General features: G+C 38.3%; 1 protein-coding gene across 2 annotated transcripts; it reads left to right on the top strand.

Annotated features, from left to right (window-relative positions):
• Nucleotides 1-908: 908 nt before the first annotated feature.
• On the top strand, nucleotides 909-22,037 carry LOC137048993 (neoverrucotoxin subunit beta-like). 2 transcript variants are annotated; one of them, XM_067427376.1, is made up of 5 exons: nucleotides 909-963; nucleotides 1,370-1,462; nucleotides 10,624-12,315; nucleotides 20,413-20,448; nucleotides 20,662-22,037. In XM_067427376.1, the coding sequence occupies exons 2-5, from the start codon at nucleotides 1,372-1,374 to the stop codon at nucleotides 21,195-21,197; spliced, it is 2,355 nt and encodes a 784-aa protein (XP_067283477.1). In that variant the 5' UTR covers nucleotides 909-963; nucleotides 1,370-1,371; the 3' UTR covers nucleotides 21,198-22,037. The 2 variants fall into 2 exon arrangements, with proteins under 2 accessions (XP_067283477.1, XP_067283478.1); XM_067427377.1 differs by lacking the exon at nucleotides 909-963 and adding an exon at nucleotides 4,648-4,819 and having other exon boundaries at nucleotides 1,381-1,462.
• The last annotated feature ends 3,318 nt before the right edge of the window (nucleotides 22,038-25,355 follow it).

The following is a 25,355-nucleotide window of genomic DNA, read 5'->3' as shown; positions in this document are numbered from 1 at the left end:
GCCAGCAGGGGGCGCTCACCCTGTGGTCTGTGTGGGTCCTAATGCCCCAGTATAGTGATGGTGTTAGTGAGGCCCGCAGGGGGCGCTCACCCTGTGGTCTGTGTGGGTCCTAACGCCCCAGTATAGTGATGGTGTTAGTGAGGCCAGCAGGGGGTGCTCACCCTGTGGTCTAATCATCCCCCTCTCCTGATTGGCTTCACCACTTGGTCTCCTCTCCACCAATCAGCTGGTGTGTGGTGAGCGTTCTGGCGCAATATGGCTGCCGTCGCATCATCAGGTGGTGCTGCACATTGGTGGTGGTTGAGGAGATTCCCCCCTTCAATGTTTAGCGCTTTGAGTGCCTTGAAAAGTGCTATATAAATTGAACAAATTATTATTATTATAAGTGATGAAAATAAATAAATAAATAAATAAATAAATAAATAAATAAATAAATAAATAAATAAATAAATGAATGAATGAAAGAATGAATGAATGAATAAATAAATAAATAAATAAATAAATATTTTACATAAAAGGCAAAGAATAAGGGGCACGGGCTACAAAGTCCAGAACAATCAAACTAGAGTCCTGATATAACAGTAGAAAAATGTAGACAAGATAGTGAGTCAACTAATTATAACTTATAACTAACGTAATACTGAGAAGGCCAAGCAAGACTCAAGAACCTGAGGCAAATCAAAGGAACAAGCAAGGGACAGTAGGAAGTTACACTAACATAACCCAACTCAGAACACAGAAGGAAGTTTTTTAGTCTGAAATATAGAGCCAGGTAATTCCCCTCCTGTTGAGCAATACACGTCTAACCAGATACATTTCTCTGTCTTCTACCAATCAAAATGCTCTAGGGAAACATTAGCACTATAAATATGACCAAAGAACCCAGTTGACTTCAGACTTCAACTGAAGAGCGTACCAGACGACTTCATTCATCAATATACCGAATACACACAAGGAGCCCAGGTGAGACACCGCTTTAAAATGATACGAACAGGCAGTGTTATGACAGTGTGAACAGCCACCTGCAGATTATGAGCTGTTTAGATCTCGACTGTATTGCAGGAAGACTCAAAATGCATTAGGAACTCAAATATATCCTCAAACTAATCAGATGCAGATGTCACTTCACCGCAGACAACGGTTAGAAATTATTGAATGCATTGCATTCAGTGAAGGAAGGATTTATGGCTTTATTTACTCATGGATTTTTTTTTTAAACACCAGATTAGATTACATTTTAATGAATGCTAAAACAATGTGAGAACTAATGAAATCAGTAACGCGTCAAAATAACTTTAGAATGATAAAGAAGTCCTTATTAAACTTCAAATGTATAAATATCCCCATTGTTCACTGTTATTTACTGCAGCCATGGCATCAGCGCCCATTGAAGTGGCAGCTCTAGGAAGACCTCTGTATCCTGGGATGCTGTATGACTGCCGTGAGGATTCCTTCATGCCAGGTGCTGTACTGTACCTAAAATAAATAAATAAAAGATTATTTTCCCCTCTTAGCCAAATGTTGCATCACTAGTACTTGTGTAACAACACAATAAAACCTGTATATTTCGTCACAGTCCATTGCATCCTCATACCGGACTGTTAACCCTCTGAACCCAAAGAACACCCCTGCGCGTTTTGCTGGATTTGTCCTCATGACAGTGTTAAACAACCAGTGATGCCAGTTACTCTAATCTGACTACTTTTTTCCAGTAACGAGTAATCTAACGCGTTACTATTTCCAAACCAATAGTCAGATTAAAGTTACTTATCCAAGTCACTGTGAGTTACTTTAGTCATTTTCCTTGTAAAAACCGACAGCTTATCAAAATTCTCAGCCCGAGTCCGGCTGGAGCCGTGTTTTTTATTTTAAATTTTTTTTTTTTACATTGTTGCAGCCATTAAAATAGTTCAGTTTTGTTTTTGATGTCAAAGTAGTTATTTTTCGTTTCGTTTCTTTATTAACCTAATTTAGAAAAATGTTCAGAGCTATTTTTTTTTGTTTGTTAAATTAAAGTTTATAAAGGCAAGACAATTCAAGAGTTGGATTGAGAGACTAGGCTATTAAACATGCAGTTAACTCACTGGGTCGTCACATAAAAAAATTAAAACTTTAATTTAACAAACAAAAAATTGCTCTAAACATTTTTCTAAATGAACTTAATAAAGAAACGAAACGAAATATAACTACTTTGACATTAAAAACAAAGTAGGCTAGTTATTATACCACCACAAAGGCATTTTTGACGAGCTGAGGCAGGCTGATAGGCTATATACTGCTCGCAACGGCGCTCACAAAAAACGAAACAGGCTACACAATCTAAAGAAGAAAAAAAGTACATGCAGGTTGTCTTATAGCCTACCTTACATTTCAGAAAAATTAATATAAATCCGGTCTTCAATTCCCGCGGTATATGCTCATTTAACAGAGTTCACATCAAAGCAAAAGATTCCAGTATTTTATTCAGCAGCTCATTTCAAATTCAAAGATCGCAATATGAGAGAGAGTGACCTACGCACTGGTCAGATCATTAGTCTCATTAATTTATACTGAAGATGATTGTGTTTTGTGTGACTTATTTTAAAGTTTCATTTACGGCCATATGCGTTGGCTTGCTTTACTCATTTGCAGCGATGTTGCAGTAGCACCGTCATATCTATCTGACTACACCATAACACGCTCTCACACATTTATTTTTTAATTATTTGCCAGAAGTAAAATTTACACATGCGGTTTAAACAACCAGATACATTTACATTTGTCCGGTTTAGTTTGAAATGCTTTCATGCACCTTCTGAATTGGTTTGTTTGAGTGATCGGAATCAAATACGTCTCGAAAGACTCTCGGAAGGCATTAGGCCTACTCCTGGTCATTTCGCAATCAGATAGACCTGGTCAGAGAAAATGAATGAAGGAACCAGTAGTAAAAAGGCCATAACTCTAGCAGCTGCTCTGAAGAAACGGACTCTTTAACCCTGCGCGAGCCATATCTTGACAGTGGCGCACGCTATCATGGTCTCATGTTGTTTCCAGCAGCACATCTCATTATTCCTTTTAATTATTAAAATAAATATAAAACGAAGGAGAAGCCTAAAAAAGGGGCGTAAAAAAAAGTCGGGCCGTCAGTCTCGGGCATAAATGCAATAAAGTGTGTTGCCAAAAACGGTTGTCATTTCTATGTTGACGCGCCGGCGGTGTTGTCGGCAACTCCTGAATGTAACTAATAAAGTAACTTGTAATCTAATTTAGTTACTTTTAAAATCAAGTAATCTGTAAAGTAACTAAGTTAATTTTTAAAGGAGTAATCAGTAATCAGATTACTTTTTCAAAGTAACTGTGGCAACATTGAAAACAACTTAAAATACTCTTAAACATTTTAGTATGGGGAACACATATTCACTATTAACTCCGACTTCTGCCTCATAATCTCCTAATTTACTGCTTATTAATAGTTAGTAAGGTAGTTTTGTAGCGTTTAAGTTTAGGTATTGGGTCGGATTAAGGGATGTAGAATAAGCTCATGCAGAATAAGGCATTAATATGAGCTTTATAAGTGCTAATAAACAGCCAATATCCTAGAAATATGCCTGATCATAAGACACTAGTTAATAACTGAACCCTAAAATACAGTGTTACCAAATACTTTGTATTTTATCAAATGCAAATACATTTTTGGTCTCACAGGCATGAACGATATGTCTGTAAAAGCTTAAAGTGTCTACTTTTATTCATGTACACTCCACATAAAAACTAAATGTTGTTCTTTCCGCTAAATAAAGAAAACACACAGGATGAGCATTCTCCCATCTGTCTCGCTGTGAAGTCCTGTCTAAAATGAGTGTGAAAATATACTCAGAACTCAGAAGAACACAGAACACAGACACGACAGATATCTGTTTAGAAAGTCTGGAATGTCTACTTTTAAATTTAGTCATTTATATAAACAAATATAGTCTCTGTTTATGTCATTCGTATGAAAACAGTGAGAGGTCCAGTTCCTCTTGCAGAGCCTCGTTAACTTTAAAGGGTTAGTTCCCCCAAAAACTTAATGTCTGTCATTAACTCCTCTCCCTAATGTCGCTCCACACCCGTAAGACCTCCGTTCATCTTCACACACAGTTTAAGATATTTTATATTTAGTCCGAGAGCGTATGCAAGTGTATGCACACTATACTGTCCATGTCCAGAAAGGGAATAAAAACATCATCACAGTAGTCCATATGAGACATCAGTGGGTTAATTAGAGTCTCTTGAAGCATCCAAAATACATTTGGGTCCAAAAATAACAAAAACTACGACTTTATTCAGCATTGGCTTCTCTTCCGCGTCTGTGTTCAATCCTCAGATAAAGATTCAAACAGTTATGAATCAATCAATCAATCAATCAATCAACTTTATTTATATAGCGCTTTTACAATCACGATTGTGTCAAAGCAGCTTCACAGTGTCAAACAGGATAATATTGCGACAAAATTAGATTTGGCTGTACAGTCGTTCTGGAGTAAACAGTGATGTTATCAGCTTATTTTAATTTATCATAGAGAGACAACGTTGGCAGATCAGTATTATAGTTTATAGAATTAAATAAGACCTAATTCATACATTTTATTTGTATAATAAGTTGAATAACTTTAATCATATTTTTAGTGTCCCCAACTGAGCAAGCCAAGCCAAAGGCGACAGTGGCAAGGAACCAAAACTCCATCAGGGCGTGATGGAGAAAAATAAACCTTGGGAGAAACCAGACTCAGTCGGGGTGCCAGTTCTCCTCTGGCCTATTAACACACCGTGTAAGATTATTATTCTGGCAACCTTACAGGTCAGAAATCATATTAGATTGGAATATTCAACATTTCAGGGTATCCCGGAAGAGACAGATTTATTTAGGATGGGGCGTCGATTACACAAGAGTATGAATACATGAAAGATCGGAATTATTGCGCCGGAGACGGGTTTATTGAGCATGTCGTGCCGGTGAGGCAAATTCGGAGGAGACACCATTTGACACGGCTCAGCAGACACTCCAGGATGAGCTGGTCATGTCCAGGCAGGTCCACCATCCGATCCGGACAGGGCCCAGATCCGGGATAAACCTCGGGATAAACAGAGAGACTAACATTAGCGTAGATGCCACTCTACTTATGATGTAACGAGTACATCAGGTGTTATGGGAAGTGTTCCCGGTTCCGGCTGACCTAGTTAATGCAGCCGAACAATCAGTCAATTGATCTGAATAATGAAAGTTAATAATGTTCTGTGTGTGTGCCATAGTAAAGAGATGTGTTTTTAGTCTAGATTTAAACTGACAGAGTGTGTCTGCTTCCCGAACAATGCTAGGAAGACTATTCCACAATTTAGGAGCTAAATAGGAAAATGATCGACCGCCTGCAGTTGATTTAGATATTCTAGGTATGATCAACTGGCCAGAGTTTTGAGACCGCAATAGACGTGATGGGGTATAATGCGTTAAGAGCTCGCTTAAGTACCGGGGAGCTAAACTATTTAGTGCTTTGTAAGTAATAAGCAAGATTTTAAAATGTATGCGATGTTTAATAGGGAGCCAGTGAAGTGTTGACAGAACTGGACTAATATGATCATACTTCCTGGTTCTAGTAAGAACTCTAGCTGCTGCATTTTGGACCAGCTGGAGTTTGTTTATTAAGCGAGCAGGGCAACCACCCAGTAGAGCATTACAATAATCTAGCCTTGAGCTCATGAACGCATGTACTAACTGTTCAGCATTTTGCATTGAAAGCATGTGCCGTAATTTAGATATATTTTTAAGATGATAGAATGCGGTTTTACAGATGCTAGAAACGTGGCTTTCAAATGAAAGATTGGTATCAAAGAGCACACCCAGGTTCCTCACTGACGACGAGGGCTTGACAGAGCAGTCATCAAGTGTTAGACAGTATTCTCGGTTACTACTTGTGGAGCTTTTCTGTCCAATAATTAAAAATTCAGTTTTATCTGAATTAAGTTGCAGAAAATTACTATTCATCCAATTTTTTATATCAGTTATGCATTCCGTTAATCTTGTGAATTGGTAGGTTTCGTCAGGGCGTGAGGAAATATAGAGCTGAGTATCGTCAGCATAACAATGAAAACTAACGCCATGCTTCCTAATGATATCTCCCAGTGGAGCAGATACAGGGTGAAGAGCAGCGGTCCTAACACTGAGCCTTGCGGTACCCCATACTGAACTTGTGATCGGTGTGACATCTCTTCATTTACTGCTACAAACTGATAACGGTCAGATAAGGACGATTTAAACCATGCCAATGCAGTTCCACTGATGCCAACATAACTCGAGTCTATTCAGAAGAATATTGTGATCGATAGTATCAAATGCAGCGCTAAGATCGAGTAACACTAATAGAGAGACTCAACCACGATCAGATGATAAGAGTAAATCATGTCATAGATAATGACATGCAGCCAGGAATATCTACAAACATGTCTGTGACTGGCTACATACTCACTGAGGTGAAAACACGTTGGAAATGTAATCATTTCACGAGTGCAAATACAGATACACACTGGATCATTTGCTAGCGCCTTTACATTAATAATATGCTTTTATTACGAATTCTTACAGAGGATTACAGATCCTAGACAAGCAGTTATGGGCAGCGTTTCCCTCTTAAAGCACAAGCAGCAGTAGGTTGGTTGTTTGAGTGAGAAAATTGCAAATTGAAAATCTCAGAACAGCGATGTCCATTGGGTCCGTGAATCTCAGCATTATTCATGATGATCCACGCCCTCCCCGCATACAGCATTTTGACAATAAGTGTCTTACAAAAGTTAAATGCCTGTATTGTTTTTTATAAATGAGTGATTAAAATGGTTTTCACATTGTTTTGAAGAAAAAACTCTATGCAACAACACCCAGTTCTGAAAAGCCTTGTGAACAAATGTTAAAAGTGATTTAGATGCCCTTATTTAATTGATTTAACATTTTATTTTTTTCAAAAACTATGCAAAAAAATACTTTTCTCAAACTACCAACTTTTGGTAACATTTTATAATGTTCAGTTGTAAGTAATTTATAAGTGGTTAGTTAATGATGAACTAATAATTTACAAAATATTCATAAATGATTATCAAGTGATATGCTCACATTTTATGAATGTTTTGAAAATTCCGTTACAAGTCATTTACAAGTGATTAGTAAATGATTAACTAATGATTTATGAAACATGACTATGCGCTTAATGATTGATATGTTAATTAGTTTACTTATATTTAGTAGATTCAGTTATAAGTAATTTACAATTGATTAGTTAATGATGAACTAATGATTTACAAAAAATACAATGCATTTCATAAATGTTACATTTTTTCTTTTTTGTCTTTTGTAGATTCAGTTATAAACTATTTATAAGTTATTAGATCATGATAAACTAATCATTTACAAATCATGACTATACATTCATAATTGATTAAGTAATATCCTAACAATTAGAAAATATGCCATATGTTATATTTAAAAAAATGCATATCATAAAATAATCAAGCAGATCCTTAGTAAATAGTTATTAAGTTACTAGTTAATATATTATTAATCACTGAAATGTCAGCGTACCATTATCTCAATTAGACATGTGCCGATTTTCGGTATTGTGATACTTCACGATAATGAATATGCACGCTATTGTTATCGTGGGCACTTCAAAATATCATAAATAATAATTTATTAACAATTATTACATTTTTTATAATGCACTCAAGAATATTCTCCGTCAAAGGGACACGCGCTCAGATGTAAATGAGAAGCACGAGTGAAGGAGACGCGCTGCTGAAGTGCCGCTCAGTGACAGCAGAGGGCGCTGATGGAACAGAAGAATGCTGTGATTACCCCGGAAACAAAAGCAACCGCTAGTGTAGTTTTTAAAACAGCCATTTGTTGTTGTAATCTCAATGTTGTTCATCACAGCACCAAATACTTAATACTTAAAGACTTAACAGGCTATTTATTTTCAAACTTAAACATTTTTATGCTTTAATCTGGACTACAACATGCCACAATGATTAGATTTTTTGACTATTTAATTCATTATTGAAACTGGCAATGAAAAGTACTTAAAAAGAATTAATTATTCTAAGTAATGTTAATTTCTTAGTTACTGTTTAATAACATTAAAATCAAAATCAAAAGAAGTTTTTAATGGACCTAAGATAAAACTAACAATAATCAGTATTTCTTAACTAACATTACCAAAAACATTATACTTTCTGTAACAAATGTAGCTATTGCTCAATCTTAGTTAATGCATTAAATAATGAGACCTTATTGTAATTTGTAAGCCTACCTGTTGTTCTTTGTAGCCTAATTCTTTTGCACTTTAATCTGTTTGAAAATTGTACTTTTACAGCTCTGAAAAAAATTAAGAGACCACTTACGTAACATTGATTTCTCAATGTTAAGTGGTCTCTTAATTTTTTCCAGAGCTGTATATATTTTTGGTGCATTGTATTTAAACATTCATTTATTTATTTTTATCACAAAAATAGTTCTTAAAGCTGTTATGCTATGACAACACTTTTTTTGCAACTCATTTCAATATCGTGATAATATCGTATACCATGATAAATGCTTCAGCAATTAATCGCAACACGAAAAAATGATATCGGCACATAATCTCATTAAACAATTGTTAATCATGAACATTGATTATTAAACCATTAGTAAATAATGAATATGTAATTTATTGATGCATCATTAAAGTTGTAAGCTTTTTTTCTCCATCATGCCCTGATGAAATTTTTTTGGTTCCTTTGGTCGCCTTTGGCTTGGCTTGCTCAGTTGGGGACACTAACATTATGATCAGAGTTATTCAACTAAATATACAAATAAAATTAATTAATTAGGTTTTATTTAATTCTATAAACTATAATACAGATCTGCCAGCATTGTCTCTCTGTGATAAATTAAAATAAGCTGATAACATCACTGTTTTCTCCAGAACGACTGTACAGCCAAATCTAATTCTGCTGCAGTATTGTCCTGTTTAACACTGAAGCTGCTCTGACACAATCGGCGCTGGAGAAGAGCGATAGAAATAAAGATGACTGATTGATTGATTGATTGGTTGATTAATTGGTTGGTTGGTTGGTTGATTGATTGATTGATTGATTGATTGATTGATTGATTGATTGATTGATTGATTGATTGATTGATTTATAAGCTGGTATGTTAAAACCCACAAAAATGCATTTATGCTAAAGCTATTTTTTTTAAAACAATGACAAATTTCTAGTTGTCAAATTAATAAACATTTTAGAATTACTTAAAGTCAGGGGATTGCAGTGCAGTTAAATCCTTTCACTCAATGGGTCAGACTTGTGTTCTGTGATGGATCTAGTGATAATGTGAACTGGTTTACCCTCCAGTGAAGCTCACATAAGGTGCAGGGTAAAGACTCCATGTGTGTAAGAGAAGACAGATTTCTATACCCTCACCAGTCCGCATTTACATTAAAGTACACACTACACAGTGTTCAACACCTGTTAGTGCATGAATAAATAATTTACAAAGCTCTATTACCGTTACAAATTATCCGTACGTGTATACAAGGGTTAGTTCATCATTAACAAATCCCTTATAAATTACTCACAACTGAACATTATTCTAAAGTGTTACCAAAACTTTTATGTACAAGTTGCTCATATAATACTGTAGCCCTGTTTGTGCTGAATACAGTGTAACCAGACTTTAGCTATTAAAATGCTTTAAAGCAACTGAAAAAAATCACAAATTTCTTCAGAGCTACAAAATAGCCTTAAGCCTTGTTTATACTTTCGCCTGGCTTCGTTGTGCGAGCCTCCGCTGACTGCGCACGCTCCTCCCCAAACAGACGAGGCGTCTATACTTGCCGCGCTCGCCGTTGTGTTATTCTTTGAGAAGCATTGAGAAGAAGTGGGCTAATGTACACAGGTGATGATATTTATTTTAGTGCATTTCACCAAAAACCACACTACTAAAGAATCGTGTAAAACTCAGTAAACCTTGGCTTGAAATTATTACTTGTGACATGAGAACAAAATATGCACTAAATTAACAATCTCTTAAATATTTCCTAATTTCACTAAACTTTAATGTCGTGATTTATTTATTTGTTTGATTAAACACGGATCTTTATTTAAAGTGGATTATTTCTGCTTCTGTAGGCTCATTTAGTATTATATATTAGATATAATCTAATATATATCTAATCTATATCTATAAACTAGATATAATCTATAATATATTAGATATTATATATATATATATATATATATATATATATATATATATATATATATATATATATATATATATATATATATATTTAGTATAGATATCTAATTTGTATGTGCAAACTGGGGGCCGGTGTGATGAGATGTCATGCTTGGTTAGATTCGCAGAGAACTCGTTCATCTTCGGATGCGGAGCTGCGCGCGGAGTTACAAAAAATGCGCTGCACACCGCCAGGTGAAATGAGGTCTTGCGAACCCAACGCGCACGGCCGCCCCCTCCGCGTTGACGTCATTTTTGCCGCGCACACCCTTGTGCTCAAGCGGACGCGTTGAGTATAAACAAGCCTTTAGGGTCCAGAGGTTTAAAATCATTTCTCATTTCAGGTGTTACTCTGTGGGATAAGAAGTCAGTGAGTAAAAATTTAGACTCCCGTCCACAGCTCATGACAGATTTGAAGTTCAGTAGCTCCGACTCTCTCTCTAGTAAGGCCAGTCTCCTGGATGTAAGTGCTTCCCTGAAGGCCAGCTTCTTAGGAGGGCTGGTGGAGGTGGGAGGATCTGCCAAGTTTCTGCGTGACACCAAATCCTCAAACCAACAGTCCAGAGTAACAATGAATTACAGTGAAACCTCGAGATTTGATCAGCTCACTATGACTCAGCTGGGAAAGATCACCTACCCTCAGGTGTTTGATCAGAAAACTGCAACTCATGTGGTCACGGCTGTACTCTACGGAGCTCAGGCCTTCATGGTGTTTGATTGGACAGTTTCAAAAGAAGAAGAAAAGCAGAAGATTGAGGGAGAACTGAAGGTCATGGTCAAGAGCCTCCCTGGATTTTCTATTGAGGGAAAAGGAGCTGTGGAAATGACAGATGGGCATAAGAAAAATGCTAAGAGCATTCATTGCACATTTCATGGTGACTTCCACCTTGAACAGAACCCCACCACTTTCATGGAGGCCGTAGACGTGTACAAGAAGCTCCCCAGTCACCTGAAGGAGAATCCACAGAATGCAGTTCCAATAAGAGTCTGGCTCTATCCTCTTTCTCTACTGGATCCTAATGCTGCTCGGTTGGAGAGAGGAATCACCACACATCTGGTCTCCAAAACTGAAGCTATAATAGAAGATCTGGGAGAAGTAGAGAGGACATGCAATGACCTCTCAAACAGAACCAAACAGATGCTGAATGCTTTCAATGATATCAAAGAGAGGCTGCACTTATTTCAGAGCTCATTCAGCATTTACCAAATGATGCTCATGCAAGCAGTGGCCAGGGTCTTGCCTGCTATACGAGGAGGAGAGACGGAGGAGAAGTCACTGGAAGACATCCTGATCCACTACAACAGCTCCCCTTTTACAGCTGACAGGCTTAACCAGTGGTTAGATGATACACAGGCTGAACTTGACCTCTTGACTTTTCACATCATTGTGCTGGAGGGAATTAAAACTCAAGACTCAAACAGTCTCAACACCATCCTCCTTGATCCTAGAATTGATGTTGTGGTGTGCTTGACCTTCACATCTCTGACATATAAAGACCCGTATCTTTCAACCCTGAAGGGGTTTCTGGAATCTGAAGAGTTTAAAGTGCAAGATGAGGAAAAGACACCAAAAGAGTGGTTCAAGAATCCTGATTTCATCTCCAAGATGAGAGAGAACTTATCTCTTTTCAGAAGTTTTTCAGAGGCTAATAAAGATAAAAAGAGATACCGATTCATTATGTCTGCCATCTCCGATCCATCCAGTCCAGGCTCCTCCATCCATCTGTATGAAAAAGGGAAGCTGACAGACACACAGTTCCAGCCCGTGTCGAAGCCTCCCCGACCAGAAGTGAAGGATGTCCTGAGGAGCAGTGTGACCCTGAAACTGCAGAAGTCCCCAACTGGAGAAACTGTGCAGTACAGAGTGGAGCACCGGCAGCTGACAGAGGAACAGTGGCATGTCATAGACACACCTGATGAAGACTTTACTCTGACTGGATTGGAGTTTGGACAGCAGTACTCGATCCGCTACAGGATAGTGGGTAAAGTGGGAGTGAGTGAAGCCAGTGACACTATCGGCCCCATACCCTCTTCAGGTAAGTGCTATTAATGTGACTTTGCATTAATGTTTATCTATTTAAATATATAAAATTTGCTTCAATCACACAGTCAATGTTTGTATTTAAAACCATATTTCCTTAAAGGTGTGGCTATTAATAATGTTGTAAAGCATTTCCCATTTGACTTTATATACTGATGAATGTGTTATTTCCTTTTTTACAAATAGACCTTAAAGACGCAGTGTATATCAAATGTAGACTATTGTACCTAATCATATTGAATTTATAATCCAAAGCCTTGAACAAGTGAAATGTACTTTTTCTGTATGAAAACCAATAGGACATTTAAAAATAAAGCTAACATAAAATACAAAAAAAGTCTCACACAAACAATAAATCATCAACTTAAAACACAAACACTGTTAAGCTCATGCTAGCATGGCATTTCTGAAGAAAGACCTCTGTCATCCCTGCAAACGAAATGATTAATGTAAATAATGTCTTTACCAACTTCAAAATGTATATCCCTTAATAATAATTATTAATAATTAATTAATTAATTCATAATTATTATTGGTAACTGATAAATGCAAAGCAAACAGAAGTTCATTGTGAATCTATAAAATAAGGTATGACAACAAGGTCAAGCTTCAATAATGAAAAGAGAAAGACCTGTGAATAGATTCAATATTTTTTTATATACTGTAGGAACTAGTTCAGCGCATCATGACAGCAGTATTAGAGGCAACACAACTCACCGTATTCTCTGCTGTTCTGTTGTCTTTCTGTGCTTTCTGTGTGAAATTCGGAATCTATCGAGGCCACTTTTATGATTTTTGGACAAAGGGTTCACCAAAAAATGCCAAAATAGCCGCTTTTCTTATCTCCGTACCAGTACGTGGCACTGCTCCGAAACGCTGCATGTTGTCTCAGGACATGCTTGTGCTGACATGTATTATGTTTGGTCTGAATACGATAAAGCATTGCGGCGATACAGCCTTACGTCTTATTTCGCTAGTGCTACGTAAAATGTGTTCGCGGGTTTCAATCAATCAATCAAACTTTATTTATAAAGCACTTTTAAACAACCAAAGTGGACCAAAGTGCTTTACAGCAAAATAATAAATAAATTATCCATAATCTCACAATACATAAAATGCAAATAAAACATATCGGTTTATCGAAATGATTTGATGAATCAACTTGAATTCAATATCTTGCGGACAGCTGGTCATCAAAGATTACTCCAAGATTTCTGACCGACCCTGAAGGAGTAATCAAAGATGAACCTAGCTGGATGGTAAAATCGTGTTGTATGGTGGGGTTAGCAGGGAAAACAAGCAGCTCAGTCTTTGCTAGATTGAGCTGCAGGTGATGTTTTTTCATTTACATTTACATTTATGCATTTAGCAGACGCTTTTATCCAAAGCGACTTACAACTCAGGAGAACAAGAAGCGATCCGTCAAGAGGCAACGAAACACAAAAAGTGCCCTAAATACTAAGATTTGTACACTGCTCAGAGAAGCAAAGACCAGAAAAGGAAAGAAGAAGGGAGAAATAGAGGAGGAAAGAGGTTTTTTTTTTTTTTTTAATGTAAGATTAAGTGCTCATGGAAGAGATGAGTTTTTACCTGTCTTTTGAACGAAGTGAGTGATTCTGTTGTGCGTATGGAGGACGGAAGATCGTTCCACCAACCCGGAACAATGAAAGAAAAAGTTCGAGAGAGGGATTTCATGCCTCTCTGTGATGGTACCACAAGCCTTCGCTCATTAGCTGAGCGAAGGCTTCTGGTGGGATCCATGCCGAGATGTCCGCCAGACAGCTTGAGATTTGTGCAGCTACTGTGGGATCATCTGGTTGAAATGAGAGGTAGAGCTGTGTGTCATCAGCATAGCAATGATATGAGAGACCATGTGCCTGAAAGATTGATGGGTCCCAGTGATGTAGTGTAAATGGAGAAGAGGAGAGGTCCAAGCACTGAGCCCTGAGGAACCCCCGTGGTCAGTTGATGTGTTTTGGATACCTCTCCTCTCCAGGCAACCTTAAAAGACCTACCTTTGAGATAGGACTCAAACCAGTGGAGAGGAGTCCCTGTGATGCCCAGAGATGAGAGGGTGGACAGAAGAATCTGATGATTCACAGTGTCAAAGGCAGCAGACAGATCAAGGAGGATGAGGACTGATGATTTGGATGCCGCTTTAGCCAGCCGCAGGGCTTCAGTAACTGACAGTAATGCCTTCTCAGTTGAGTGGCCCTTTTTGAAGCCTGACTGGTTTACGTCCAGTTGATTAGTCTGTGAGAGGAAAGATGAGACCTGGTTGAAAACAACTCTTTCAAGTGTTTTCGCAATGAATGGTAGGAGAGAAACAGGTCTGTAGTTCTCTACAAGTGATGTGTCTAATGTGGGTTTTTTAAGCAGTGGGGTTACCTGAGCCTGCTTGAATGTGGTAGGGAAGATGCCGGTGGAGAGAGATGTGTTGATGATGTGTGTGAGTGCTGGTAAGAGTGTAGGGGAGATGGCTTGTAGGAGATGTGAGGGGATGGGATCTAGAGGACAGGTAGTGGGATGGCTGGAGAGGAGAAGTTTAGATACTTCGTCCTCAGTGAGTGTAGAGAAGGAGGAGAGAAGATGTTTGGCTGTGGCTGATTCAAAATTGTGTGTGTGTGTGTGTGTGTGTGTGGAGGTGGGAACTGACTGCTGATGATTGTGGTTTTATCTGTGAGAAAATGGGCAAGATCGTCTGCAGAAAGAGAGGTGGTGGGAGGTGGTGGAGGGGGACAGAGGAGAGAGGTGAAAGTTCTGAAAAGTGTGCGTGAGTCTGAGGTGGTGTTGATTTTGTTGTGGAAATATGAGGATTTAGCTGTATGGACGTCCTGTGAGAAGGAAATGAGCAGAGATTGATACTTACTCAGGTCAGATGGGTCGTTTGATTTGCGCCATTTTCTCTCTGCTGCCCTAAGTTTGGTCCGGTGTTCACGAAGAACATCAGATAACCAAGGGTTAGAGGGAGTAGCGCGAGCTGGCCTAGAAGACAGAGGGCAGATAGTATCTAGACAAGAGGTTAACCTGTTAAGCTGACTTCCAAATTTTGAAAAAATCCTAAGAAATGTATACTCAGACTAAAACAAATACAGTTTGTGAATCCTTTGCACTAAAAGCATAATTATGGTCTCATTTGAAAGCAGACACCTAGCAGTTTACTGTAAAGTCAAAATGATAATATTTTTTATAATCAAAAAAAGCTATAATAAGCTTCAAAGTTTTGTAAAGTTATTAGAAATTTATTTGTATGAAATATCTTTATGAAAATAAAATTGAAGTGGGCCTTGGAGAAATCTAGAAATGCACTACAGCTAAAGCCACAAGTCTGACCATGTTATATTTCAGATCTGAAGATGATCAGTCTAAAACTCTGAATTTTATTAAACGTTTTACAAGATCGTTTCATGTGATTTTATTTTGAGATATCGCTGAAATATCAACTGATGTTTATTGCCATGTCTTCAGCTTTCAGTCGCTGTATTGCCTCTATTGTTTAGAGGTGCAAACTGCCCCATTCAGTTTGTCTCCCCAACACACATTCACACTTCTGCGGACTGGTTATGGCTCCAATTATTATTCTTTTGTCTGCATTATAATTACTAACGATTCTCTATTCAAACTGTTCTATTCAAACCTCATTTCTAAATCAAACCTCTCACTTTACCCTCACTGAGACTCTATTGAATGCATTTCGTCCAAATAAGCATTTCAGTAGTTTTACATTTAGAAAATGTTCATAAAAATAAAGTATTTACTCAGTGGCAGGTGCATCTAGGGCAAGCTAGCATGTTAGCTTAGCACACCAGCAAAACAACAATTTATACGATTAAAATCATGTTTTATTCAAAACTTGCTTCATATCACTTTATATTTTATATGTAGAGTGTTTTATATAAAAATATGTGATCTCATATAGCTTCGGGTCAAAAAATCTGACAGAAAATAAACAATGCTAAAAGCTATGTGGAATAGCATTGCATTATAAATATCATCTATTATGAAACCACCCAACATGGCATAAAGAACACAGACCAACCATATATTGCCGCGATTGTGTGTTTATTGTCTTAAAACGTGTCTATCTGCCATAAAATAGCCATCTGACGATCGCTAGAAAGCAGCTTTGGTCATGTCAGATACTTCCTGAATGTCACATGGTGTGTCTGTTCTTCATGTGTTCCATAAGGGGTGAATTTTCAGTAGTACAGCTTTCCAGCGCCCTCCGGCTGCCAGGTTGAACTGAAAACACAGCATATCACAGTCTATTGCGCTCATAATCACACATCCGCGGATTTTGGATAAAGATTGAATAAATAATACTTCTCTGTATAGAAATTTGACTCAAACATGTGAGAATCTATCAATATTTCTCCACATCTGCACACATTTGAAGTAAAAGCCCTGAAGTTGTTTTGTCGAGTGTATTCATGACGACCAAAGAGGAGTATTTTATGAATGGGAGCAAATGACGCGCATATTACAATCAAAAGGTAGCGACGCCCAAGATCATATTCATAACTCCTGGCACATATACACACATTACGGTCACTATAAGACTTTGAGAATAAAACAGAGGTAACAAAATTAAACTTTAGTCTTAGATCTTTTTAATGATGTATAGTTTGCCAAGGTAATTACTTACACATGATAGTAATTTTGAGCTAATTTAAGCAATGAGAGCTTCAGCACGTCCTCGTCCTCGTGACGGTTATCAACACAACGGAGGAGAGGTGAGAGGGAGGAAGAGAACGCAGGTTTCGTCTGAAACTAACTGGTAGAGGAGGTGGAAGCATATGAGTAGTGAGATGTAGATTAAATGTGATGAAGTAATTATCAGAGAAGTGTAAGGGTTTGACCAAAGTGTTTTCTGTAGTGCAGTTGCGTATGTAGATGAGGTCAAGTTGGTTGCCAGATTTGTGTGTGTGTGAGGTAGTAAGGAGTTTGAGATCGAATGAGGATAGAAGGGAGTGAAAATCTGTAGCATACGGTTTGTCCAGGTGGATGTTGAAATCACCAAGGATCACAAGTGGGCTGCCATCCTCAGGGAATGAGGATCTTTTGGGTTTGTATTTAATCAGCATATCTGCAATGTATTGAGGTCCTAGCTCATTGAGTGATTTATAAACAAGTAGTAGTACACATTTTGAGCTATCTGCATGTATGTCTACACCGTGTGATTCCGCGTGTATGTCGACGCCTAAACGAACCATCATCTCCGCATGTATGTCTATGCCGTGTGATTCCGCCAACCTGATCTCACAGAATTAATATTTATAGCCTAATTTTATATTTTGGAGCAACTAACTCCACTCCTAACTAAACCTACCCACTCTCAACAATATAAAACACGTAACAGGCAAATAAATGTACAGTCACATGTATTTATTGCAAAAACTGACCAAAAACAGTATAAAAGTATTAACTCATGTTGCATTCCAAGTCTTCTGAAGTCATACGATATCTTCATGTGAAGAACAGAGTTGATCTTAATTTTCTAGTCGTTGAAATGATGATCGCGCCCCTTTGTGAACAGAACACACACGCACTTGTTAATATTTCTGATTCAAGTGATACATACGACAAGTTTAAAATGACGCGATCGTTCACGAGACACACGAGAGCCAATGACATTTTACAATCAAAGCTGACATAATGAAGCAATTGGTCACGAGACACACGAGAGCCAATGCTGTCAAATCTGACCCTATGTTTCTTCTGGTGGCAATATTTGAAATGTATTATTAATCTTTGGCGGATGGACTCGATGTTGCTTTTGGGGATTTTCTTCACACAAATCAATCGTTTGGCCTCGGAACACTTGGAATATTCGTACTTTCTGAATAAATTGTGCCTGTACTGTAGTTGTATCAGCCTGTTATCCTGTTTTTTTAAATAATAAACAAATGGGTAGGTTTAGGGAAGAGTTTGAGTTACGTGTTCAAAATGTGTCTGAATATATATGTGTGTAAGGTAAATTGATTTATAAACGTGTGTGTGTGTGTGTGTGTGTGTGATGGGTAGGTTTAAAGGTATCCCAATGCCAATATCCCAAAGCATAGCTGTCAACTCGGGGTCCGACTCGATCATTGCCACTCTCCTAGAGGGAGGCAGTACTGCCGAATCTTCATCCTCCGAGAACTGAAACTCCCCCTCAGATGCAGCTATTGACATCTGCTCATCCGCGGGTGCCCCAAAGGACACCATCGAACGCCCATGAGAGGAGCTGAACGGAATCCTCCGGAAGCACCACCGCTTGCGGTGCTTGTGAAGAAATAGGGCCCGCGGAAGAACGCTCGGCGGGTTTTCCCTAAACTTAATCCTCAGGTCACCCCGGCCATCCGTCAGCGTGTTCTACATTTATGCATTTTGGCAGACGCTTTTATTGCATTCAAGTAACTTTTTTTTTGTCAATTCTTGCTTTCCCTGGGAATCGAACCCATGACCTTGGTGTTGCTAGCGCCATGCTCTACTGTTTGAGCTACAGGAAAGCTAATGGGCCAATGAACAGGTCAATGGTTCTAAGCCCAGGCACGTGATGCAGCACTTGTGACCGTCAGCGGGCGACAGAGAACAATGCATCCAGAAACGCACGGGTGGAATGCCATCTTGAAAAAGACGCAACGTCACCCGTGTAGCTCTTTTTGTGAGGAAATCTGCTCTTTTAGTGCTGAAGCACCCAGGGATCGACCGCGGCAGAAATACAGGTTTTGTAGTGCAGCCTGTATTTGCGCTCACCAAAAAGGAACACTCCCACCGAACCAACTGTGTGTGGTGTGTGTGTGTGTAGTGTAATTTGCTCAGTTTCTCTGTTTTGGTGTTAAAACAGCAGCTCTGTCAGCAGCAGTGAGATCTCGGCCGCGCTGTCTTGTGCTGTCTGGCCAACACAAAAGCGATTTCCCCTGGCACATGCTTTCTCTCTCTCTCTCGCTCTCGCTCTCTCTCTCTCTCTCTCTCTCTCTCTCTCTCTCTCTCTCTCTCTCGCTGAATGTAGGCAGTCAGATGCTTCATCAATGTCGTTCGGCTTCGAAGTGAATGACAACAGTGCGTGGCGATCGCTTCCGCTTTATACCCACGCCACGGGGGCGGGGTGCAATATGTAAAGCACGCACGCCAATGTTCATTGGCCCGTTTTCTATACCTCGAAGCTAATAGGGGCTCCCAGAAGTGATCCCCAATTCGTCAGTCCTTCCAACATATGTCGAAGTGACTGACTGAAAGGGAACAGACTGCCATGACAATATTGTGCATGTCCATTATCGTGATGTATCATATTACCGTATACCGGCACATGTCTACTTCCATGTATTCACAGAAATGTTCATAATTAACAGTATAATTATAATATAGGTGTCATGTGTAGCTCAGGTAGGAAGACAAGGACAGGGATATACGGTGCTCAAATGACATTTACTGAAGACAGGTTCAATATCCATACAAGTACAAACACAATTTATAACAGAATAAGCTCTTAGCGTCACAGCTTAACACAACGGGTTAACATAACAGTGACCAGACAAAGACTGAGTGAGGAGGATGAACTTAAATAGGGAACCAAAACAAGTTAATTAACAGGACACAGCTGGAACAGAATTAACTAATGAGGGTAACCAAGGAAACAGATAAGTGGCGGGAAACTAAGACAGAGAAACTTGTGTTTTTTTTTGTTTTGACGAATGCAAAAACACAACAGAAACAGATCATACATTCGACAATAGGCTAATCAAAGGATTGAGCATGGGACATTTATTAATCAATCAGTGTCTCTTTGAAAACACTGATAAAGGAGTTTAAGGTCTTATGAAGCGATACGATTACTTTATGATGAACAAAGTGAAATCTGAGTCCTATTCCATCTCCAGTCAAATCTGTGTTCAGTTCATGTCTACAGAAGCCAAATCTAATATGGTGACATGCCAATAGTGTCAAACCCTCAATAGTGCCTGTGTCAGGATTTGGGCTCTGGAGACTGCAGGAACCTTTCTCTAAATATCTGAAGTGTTGGATGATTTCCGCACATGTTAGCAATGGATGCAGGATCATTTTCTCTTGAGATGATAATCACACTCTTCATGTCTGTTGATTTCCACAGTCCCTGATCCCAAGACCAGGAGCGACTTCCTCCAATGTAAGTCACTGAGAACACAAGCAGAAAAACTCATGAGTGTGTTCATGTTCTTCCTGGAGAAGAGGAAACATGACAGAAGAGTTTTAGAGTTGATCATGTGAATGATGATTAAACTGAACTGAGACACTGCTGATATATTGAACATGAAGAGTTCAGATACAGTAAAAGATCAGATTCATTATTCCTGATGCTGATGTGTTTTCTCTCCATCAGATTCATTTCGGCTCAATCTGGATCTGAACACAGTGAATAATCGCCTCCGTCTGTCTGAGGACAACAGAGAGATTACTGTCACTGGCCCAGTCCAGCCCTATCTTGACCATCCGGACAGATTTGATTATTGGGCTCAGGTGTTGTGTAGTGAGAGTGTGTGTGGACGCTCTTACTGGGAGATTGAGTGGAGTGGTAATAATGTGTGGATATCAGTGTCATATAAGAGCATCAGCAGGAAGGGACGGGGTAATGAGTGTATGTTTGGAGGTAATGATCAGTCGAGTTGTTTGTTCTGCACTCCCTCCAGTTACTCATTCAAACACAATAACATACAGACTGAACTTCCAGTAAAGCCCATCAGCAGTAAAGATAATAGAGTAGGAGTGTATGTGGATCACAGAGCAGGAACTCTGTCCTTCTACAGCGTCTCTGGAGACTCAATGAGCCTCATACACACACTCCAGACCACATTCACTCAGCCGCTCTATCCTGGGTTTAGGCTTTGGCCAGGATCATCAGTGAAACTGTCAGGATAGAGATTCTACCCATAATGGTTTGAGCTCATGATAAATCAGTGACAGTGAGATGATATAGAGTCTCTTCATTACATTAATACTATATGTGTGTGTAATAAATCCTCGTACAGGCAGTGAGATCAGTGTGTGAGTAATAAATCCTCATATAGACAGTGAGATCAGTGTGTATGTGTGTGTGTGTGTGTGTGTGTGTGTGTAATACATCCTTATATATCAATCAACTTTATTTATATAGCGCTTTTACAATCACGATTGTGTCAAAGCAGCTTCACAGTGTCAAACAGGATAATATTGCGACAAAATTAGATTTGGCTGTACAGTCGTTCTGGAGAAAACAGTGATGTTATCAGCTTATTTTAATTTATCATAGAGAGACAATGTTGGCAGATCAGTATTATAGTTTATAGGATTAAATAAGACCTAATTCATATATTTTATTTGTATAATAAGTTGAATAACTTTAATCATAATTTTAGTGTCCCCAACTGAGCAAGCCAAGCCAAAGGCGACAGTGGCAAGGAACCAAAACTCCATCAGGGCATGATGGAGAAAAATAAACCTTGGGAGAAACCAGACTCAGTCGGGGTGCCAGTTCTCCTCTGGCCTATTAACACACCGTGGAGGATTATTATTCTGGCAACCTTACAGGTCAGAAATCATATTAGATCGGAATATTCAAAATATAGACAGTCAGATCAGTGTGTGTGTGTGTGTGTGTGTGTGTGTGTGTGTGTAGTGTGTGTGTGTGTGTAATACATCCTTATATAGACAGTCAGATCAGTGTGTGTGTGTGTGTGTGTGTGTGTGTGTGTGTGTGTGTGTGTGTGTGTGTGTGTGTGTGTGTGTGTGTGTGTGTGTGTGTGTAATAAATCCTCATATAGAAAGTGAGATCACTATGTGTGACGGTTAGGGTTAGGGTGTGTTGATGATGATCAGCTTAATTTAGTTTGATCAATGGTTTATAATTCATGTGTGTGTGATTGTGATGCATTAATCATATCATAATCCAGGATTTGTTAAGGGGTTTAAGAACATTATTGTGTTTGTGCCATTTTGTCTATGATTGTTTTTCTGCTCTAAACACGTCTGGGTGTCAGAGACTGTAAGTCACAGTGATCTTGGAAATAATAAAAACCTTCTCCTCGACTGTTTGATCAAATTCACTGGAAACACAATATAATATCATATATTGAGTTCCACCTTAGAGATAATCACCATATTTACTGTATAATGAAACATCATATGGGTCCCACTTTATATTAGGTGGCCTTAACAACTATTTACTTACATACCTTACTAAGCACTTGATACCATGTACTTACAATGTACATTAATGTACTTACAATGTACTTATTTGCATGAACATTCTGTAGCTACAGTTGTGTACATTTGTAAGTACTGTAAGGGTGGATGGCCTACAGTGCCCTTGTGAAAAAAAGTGCACTTTAGTGTACTTTTATAAAGTGTACTTATTACACAGATAATATACTTAAACTAAATACACTTAATTATGAATTAAATGCAATGTTTTCGGTGTACTTAACACACATTATATGTAATTGATTTCAAATTTATCACATATTAAGTTGAAATAAAATACAATAAGTTGCAATTAAGAGTGATTTTTTGGAACAACTTAAGTGGTACTTAAATACAACTTTATATGTACTTTCATAATCGCTTCTAGTGTATTAAAATTGTAATTAAAGTGCACTGCTCAATGTACTGACATCCATTCTACTGTCTTAAAAACAAGCAATTAATATGAACTAAAATATACCTTAACGTAATTTACATGTACACTCTAATATAATGAAATACATTCAGAATTACATTTTTCAAATAATACAGCTGCAATTTCGTATAATAAACACATCCAAATTTAAATCCTCTACATTTATTGAAAAAACAATCTGTAAAACAAATATACAAAAAAAACTTTTTTTTGATGCCCAAGAAAAACCCAAAAAACTATTTACACAAACACAAATTCATTTAGAAAGAGTCTGGAGGACAATGAGGATTATATGCAATTATATGTAATTATATGCATTATTATATATCTCCCTCATTCAAAGGTACCTTAATCTACCCATCACAGAAAATTACCTCACACAACAGATGAATAAATACAAACAAATGGAAAGAAAAGAATCGTTTCATGTACAACACTAAGATTCAACACTTTGGGTAACGTTTAATTAGCTAACTACTTAATTTAACATGAACCTAGAATGAATAATAATATAAACATTTATTCATCTTAGTTAATGTTAATTTCAACATTTACTAATTAGGGGTGTAACGGCACATGAATTCATACCAAACCGGTTCGGTAAAGGACTTCCGGTACAGTGCACGTGTGTACCGAGCGGTACGAATGCAATCTTTAACAGTTAACAGACGGCTTGTTTAATGAGTGGAACACACTTCAATACAAGTTTCCATAAGAACATATGTATTCTGTCAATTTTATCATTAAATTCAAGTGATGCCATATTGATGCTCTTTAATGTGACATGACAGATCACTGTAAAGACATCAGTTCAAGCAGCACTGCGGCACGAGTGAATGTGATCACCTTGTCATAGTCAAAGAATAAACATGAATTAACATCAGAAGGTATGTTAAGGATACATTACAACTTACTAAAACGTATCACATCGTGTAATCGTTCAGTGTTTCAACAGCAGAAAGACGTCGATAAAACATGGCTGTTAATTTACTAGAGAGATGAACTCTTTGACTAAATATATGCATTATATTAGCCCATATATTCATCATATTCTACTTAACCTGTTAGTGATATCTTGATTTTTTAAAGTAATAAGAGTAATTTATATAATGTTTAAATAAAAATGTCATGAAAATGACAGCCACTGTGTATAAATTATTATATTTCAACAACGAAGTGGAGTAGGAACATCATTTTATAATTAGATTTATAAGTTAATGCAAAAACGGTCTTATGAGAAGTTTACATGTTTGCATACAATGCGAGTGCAAGTAAGGCCTCCCTATATAGTCTACACTATACAGCATTCTTTGTCGTTTGATTAAACCAGCCTGGTCTCATCGTTAATACGTAGGTATTAATACGTTACTTTCAAAGAGACTAAACGTACGTCTTAGTACGTTTGGAGAAGTGCTAAAATGTTAAATATAGACGTATTTGCAACATTTAAAGGTAGTATTATTACATTTTTACAGCTAAAAAACATAAAATATTTACGAATCCATCATCAAATATTTTTTTTTAAGAATACAAAACTTTATACTGGTAAAAAAATTTTTTTTGTTATATCAAAGATATCTATATAATTTCCCTTTGACCATTTTATTGATTAATGTACGATCCCTTAACACTACCCCAAACCTAAACCTAACAATTTAATACAGAATATAAAGAAAATAAAAGGTAAAACGTTGGAAAATGACGATTTTGATAACAATATAGCATTAAAAAAATATTTTGAACGGCTAATCCTACACTTACCCTGTAGCAAAGTTCGATATAAGGAGGAAGGAAGAGGACAAGGGGTCGGCTGGACGGTTGATGCTTGCTCTTTATTTTCTCAATAAACTTGTCAGCACACACACATTCAAGTGTGGAATCTCATAACACGATCTCTCGATCACTTCCGGGTCGGCACTTCCGGGTTCCGGTACTCAGTCTCTGTACATGGGGGTTCGCATCAACCGTCCGGGTTCTCTCTCCCTCGATCTCCGGTTCCACTGCTGTTTTATCCCCTCTCCGCGCTCATTAGTAGAACAAGAGACAGGTGTTATTAATCTGCTTCCAACCCACTCACGTACCGCTTGTCCCGCGGCTCTCTCTCCCGCTGCAGACCTCGCTGAACCACGCCCCCCTTGCCACATACCCCCACCGCCCGACTCAGGCCGGGGAGCCGTCCGGCCTGCAGCCCCCCCCCCCCCCATTTCTGGAGAGGAAGTCGGCCACAGCCATCTGAGCACCCGGCCTGTGGACCACCTGGAACTTAAAAGGCTGAAGAGCTAGATACCAACGGGTGATCCGCGCGTTGGTATCCTTCATGCGGTGGAGCCACTGGAGAGGAGCGTGGTCCGAACAGAGGGTGAACTCCCGCCCCAGAAGGTAGTAGCGGAGGGTGAGAACGGCCCACCTGATGGCAAGGCACT

The sequence above is a fragment of the Pseudorasbora parva genome, chromosome 20, assembly GCF_024679245.1.
Source record: "Pseudorasbora parva isolate DD20220531a chromosome 20, ASM2467924v1, whole genome shotgun sequence".
Lineage (NCBI taxonomy): Eukaryota > Metazoa > Chordata > Actinopteri > Cypriniformes > Gobionidae > Pseudorasbora > Pseudorasbora parva.
This window is presented reverse-complemented; position numbering and strand designations above follow the sequence as displayed.

What these genes read in the sequence shown, in the direction of transcription:
- LOC137048993 (XM_067427376.1), top strand. Translation starts at nt 1,372, where the DNA reads ATGGCATCAGCGCCCATTGAAGTGGCAGCTCTAGGAAGACCTCTGTAT. An exon ending in CGGCCCCATACCCTCTTCAG is followed by an intron (nt 12,316 to 20,412) that starts GTAAGTGCTATT and finishes TGATTTCCACAG; the next exon opens with TCCCTGATCCCAAGACCAGG. An exon ending in CAGGAGCGACTTCCTCCAAT is followed by an intron (nt 20,449 to 20,661) that starts GTAAGTCACTGA and finishes TCTCTCCATCAG; the next exon opens with ATTCATTTCGGCTCAATCTG.